Source organism: Juglans regia, chromosome 14 (genome assembly GCF_001411555.2).
Source record: "Juglans regia cultivar Chandler chromosome 14, Walnut 2.0, whole genome shotgun sequence".
Taxonomy (NCBI): domain Eukaryota; kingdom Viridiplantae; phylum Streptophyta; class Magnoliopsida; order Fagales; family Juglandaceae; genus Juglans; species Juglans regia.
The window spans coordinates 9,047,276-9,052,228 of record NC_049914.1 but is presented as its reverse complement, the minus strand read 5'-3'; the positions used below and the strand labels follow the sequence as shown (position 1 = coordinate 9,052,228).

Here is a 4,953-nt window from a genome sequence, read left to right as displayed (position 1 = left end):
TTCGAGCCTAGGTGGAGATTTGTTGAGTTTGACTTGATTTCCTGTTGAAAATGCCATTCCAGAGGCTTGGCTTGATTGTTGCTTGACCCTGGCTCAATTGTGGCTCAACCTTAGCTCGAGCGACCTTGGCTTAACACTTCGCTTGACAGTCCGCTCAAGCTAAGCTTCAGACAAAGAGTTCGCTCGACACCCATTCAACAATCAGTTCGAGCAAGAGGCCAACCCGTGAGTTCGCTTGAAACTCGCTTGATAGTCAACTCGAGCGGAAGGCCAACCCGTGAGTTTGCTCGAAACTCGCTAGACAGTTAGCTTGAGTGAGTACCTGCCCTAAACGTTTGCTCGACATGAATCTGCTCGAGTGAATGTTATGAAATTAGGGTTCTTGCACCGTGGACTATAAATACATGATTTTCTCATGTATTTTCAATTCATTAGTAGCCAAACATTGTAGAGAGAGAGAATCCTTTTGTGAACAATCTTGAGTGTTCATTGGATGTATTGAGGCTTTGGGATTAAAGATTTTGTGATTGATCTCTTATACTCCACTTTTGTTGATAGTGAATTCATTGAGACCGATCTCGCCAATGGACATAGGCTTATATTGAGCTGAACTACTTAAATCTTTGTGGTTTTTGTATAATTGTCGTTATTTCTTTTGTTTACTTCTGCTGTTATACTTCAAATTAGTTTTTGATAACCGGTGTATCCCAACGATATATATTATAGAGGAGAGATATTTCAGTTGATGGGTTCGATTTGTTCTTGGTAATTTGTCCAACAATTTTATGCAAATCCAATGTTTGGTAGCTTGTGAAGAGAGAGAGAGAGAGAGAGAGAGAGAGAGAGTTTCCATAGATCTATTTTTTACCCAAATCCAAATAGAGAAATTTCTTAAAATTCGACATTTATTTCACATATCCAACATGGGATGCATCTCAGAAAGTTAAAATCTGCAGTGATCCAAACCCACAATAAAAATTGAAGAGATTAAATTACAATCCAATTACATTGACAAGCCCTATCAGCCGAAAACCCAATCCCACAAAAATTATGTTGCAAAGATTTTGCTGAGAGTGAGGAGAAGTTGTTAGTATCTGATTCACTCTCTCTCTCTCTCTCTCTCGCTAACTCCTCACTCTCAACAAGATTTACAATAATGTGCACATCCGGTCGATGAGCCTTTCTTTTAATTTTATACTATATGGATTGACGGATGGTGTTATATATTGCACCACTGCCGATTGAAATATTGGAAATTAGTCATTCCTTGACGACGATGGCCATGCCCGGTCGGATGAGTGTATCATTGATTCGTTACTCTTTCAAAGTTCAAGACTAACGAGTTGAGCTAGTAGTCTTTTGGCCCTTATGGCGTGAGCCTTGTTCTCTTACCAATGTTCGAGTCTCTTCACCCATTGCTCAGGGGATCTTTGGAAATTTGTTTTGGACACGTCTCAAGCTATTTCATCTCATTTAATTTATTTTTTAAATATAACTTAAATATAAATATTTTTAAATTAATTATTATAATTTTTTAAAATTTGTAAACAAAAAATAATTTAATTTTTTTAAAATTTTAAAATAAAATTATATTAAAAAATTATATATTCAATTTTCTTTTCATTTTTAAAAACTCTATAAAATATTAGCTCTAACTATTTTAATATTATTCAAAAATAATCTTTTTACTGTTTATAAATTTTTCACGAAAAATAAAAAAAGTGTTGAAATGACCGGTTTTGATCGACGTCCGAATAATTGATCTTCTTGGGATGAATGTGTTACGAAAAGTTACATGTTTCTGCGTCACTTTTTTCTTTTTCGTTCAAATCAAGGAAAAGTTACGTGCTAATATATATACGGGATCACGCGATCTTGAGCAAGGAAAGGGAAGAAAGAAAATTCTCAACTCGAGAGACTCAAAAGCAGGATGTAGATTGGCTACGATGGAGTGGCATGCATGATCCGCAGGTCAAGGTGGCAGACCTAAATGTCCGTACGACATTGCAGGCACCGATTCAGACTTACAGTGACACCTACATCAGCCCACTCGACATGTCAATTCGCAGCTTGCAATCTCTACTACTTTCTGATTTCTCTTTCGTACTCTTCTGCTACAAATATGCGAATCTTTCATTTCCCATGGCGTCCCTGACGTTGATTTCCATCTTTCTGCACATGCTCCTTTCTTCCATAATATTTTACACGTACCGAGCCTCTTGACGGGGACCACCGGCGATATATATAATATATTGAAAAATTCTACACATCAGCTCTTCTTACTATCTCACATTTTATATTTTATACAAAATATCTTTAAATTTTATAAAAAAATATGAAAAATATTTGAAAATAAATAGTATTTAATGGATAAAATTCCTATAATATATATATATATATATAATGTAGTTGTTTCCACACCTCCTATTTTCTTTTTTTTTGACCAGAAAGTCACTCACGGAGATCATGCTGCATGCTTGGCCTGAAAACCCTATGCTTGGCCCTAGCTAGGGCTAGCCTCAGTGATGATCTCTGATACATTGGCGGTCTGTGTAGTACGTACAAACACGGGTTCTGTTGCATTAGAAGATATAGCAGCCTATGCTGCATGAAATTTCAGCCTTTACGTTCGCAATTAAGCTGACTAGATCCAAAAAGCAGACCTCGCTTCTCCTTTAGGTCCAGCTCATGTGCGAGAGTAGTCTACTCTTGTATGAGTACTAGTCATGACTCATAATCAATCTGCATCCAACGGTCTACGAAATTTCATAACTTCACTACGGACGTTGTGATCTAAGCTTGCTAGCTAGCTACTCAACGTGAGACATTCCGTGCTAATTAGATTGTTAGTCACATGGACAGCGTAATTCAATCACTTACTGGTATTGATATTCATGGTAAATGGTACAGAGTCATGCACGCAGTAATTTAATTTTATGTAAAATTAAGATAAGAAAAGAAAGAAAGAATAAGGGCAAACGAAACCAACCTAGGAAGCCATGATCAGAACAGAGCTAGAGAACAGTACTAGCAAGCCAGAATCAAAGTCGTTGTTTTCATAACCGGTCCCACGATGCGAGAGATGGATATATATAAGAAACAACAAATTTGGTTGCTGAAACGTTTCAGAATAAAGCAGAATAAAGCATCAGCAGTCACGTATTAACCACATTCAATTGCACTACACCTTACGGCCATGACAAAAACAATTTGCTCAAGTAAACACCGCCAGAATACAAACTTAACCGAAGAAAATGGAGAAACTCAGCAACGGCCAACACTCTTCTTTAACGCACCACTTTGGTACTGGTTGAGGGAGGGGGGGGAGCACGTATCTCAGGCTGTGGCGTCGCGAACTTCAAAGAAAGAGCGATTCTTGACGACGATGTCGTACATATGACGGATCTTAAAGTTGGCGAAATTTTTCGGAAGGGAGATCAAGTGGGGTGAGTGTTCTGACCTGTGGAACTGAAGGAAGTCGGGGCTGGTGGGGTTGTGGTAGCGAGACCAGCCGAGCTCGTTGAGACGGTGTTCGAGCTCGGAGTAGGAGCGGATCACATGGTTAGCCGGGAGGTATACGAGGACCCGGGGGCGAGCGCCAGGTGCAGTGGCTGTACCTGGGTAGGGTGGCTCTTTTTGCTCGAAGGATTCCCTAGTTGGATTGGTGATTAGGCGAGCCACGCCATTATTGTCAAATATCCACACACCGGACATTGTGTGTATGTGAGCGAGAGAGAGAGAGAGGGAAAAGGAGACAGAAAGCTGGGCAGCTAGATGGGTTATGAGGTACGATCGATTGTCGTACCAGAAATTGCGAGGTGGCCGTATATTTATAGGACGAGACCAGACGAGACGTGAGTGGTGAGGCTTCATCGTTGTAATACCATAGTTCAGACCTGCTACCAGCCTAGCTCACCCGTAATAATGGAGTAAAAATAATTAATGAAAATAGACAGTGAACAAGATTAGGTTATGTACGTATAATGTGCGGGGACGCATGCACCTTTTTTTTTTGTGTTTTCTTTGACGAGAACTTTAAAATTAATGAAGTCATTAATACTTGGTAATGCAAGATTAACTTGCATCATTCTCTTTTCCTTTTATTTCATTCTGCTATTTTTCTGCCTGTAACATTTGCATGCCCATTAAAAAAAAAAAAAAAAGGCAAAGAACTTGCATAATTTTGGCCATTATTTGGGTTGTGGGTATTAAGTACACGATATACTAGCTAGCTAGCTAGCAAGCACTGTTTTGATCTAACAAACAGGCAGTCATATGAGTCGTTAATATGAAATCAATAAAGAGGATTGAAGATCAAACTCCATCAAGCCAAACCCCCATAGCACATCAAAGTTGATAAGCATGAAAGATGACAGCCAAGCTACCGATAATTAGAAATTTAGAAGTCAAAACAGATAACTTCATGATCTCCTAGCGATATGCTACGTGTGTGTTTATATATATATATATATATACATGCTATTGATGTTGAGTAAGATGAAAATGAATAGCGTTTGTATCTGAAGATTAGTATGGAGGAAAACATGTTCCCTTTATAACGTTCACAAAGAGAGATATAACGTAAATTAATTAGCTTGTCGTGTATTTAAGCGTTATGGGTTTGAAAGGAATAATATGGTTTCTGTGCACAGGATAACCGGGGAAGCCAACACGTGTAATACAAGTGGTACCTTGCAGTATACATGCGAATGGCATTTTGACAACCCCGAGGTGCGGGGCGGGTAGATCGATGCATGTTTTTTTCATGTTTATATTCAGTGTCCATTACGAATCCAAATGTTATGTTTATGTCTATTTATTGTGAGGTATTTTTTATTAAAATAAATCTATTTTGTTACAAATAATTATGTTCGATCACAAATATATCGTTATAGATACTTTTATTTTTTATTTTTTGTAGCGACGTGTTTCATCATTCATGAATTAGTTTTG

At 38.2% G+C, this 4,953-nt stretch overlaps 1 protein-coding gene across 1 annotated transcript; it reads right to left on the bottom strand.

Moving 5' to 3' along the window:
* Positions 1-3,041: 3,041 nt before the first annotated feature.
* Positions 3,042-3,818, bottom strand: LOC118344541 (flowering-promoting factor 1-like). The gene has a single exon (XM_035685514.1). It carries the CDS (start codon positions 3,712-3,714, stop codon positions 3,337-3,339), a length of 378 nt encoding a protein of 125 aa, XP_035541407.1. The 5' UTR covers positions 3,715-3,818; the 3' UTR covers positions 3,042-3,336.
* Between the last annotated feature and the right edge of the window lie 1,135 nt (positions 3,819-4,953).

What these genes read in the sequence shown, in the direction of transcription:
- LOC118344541 (XM_035685514.1), bottom strand. Translation starts at nt 3,714, where the DNA reads ATGTCCGGTGTGTGGATATTTGACAATAATGGCGTGGCTCGCCTAATC.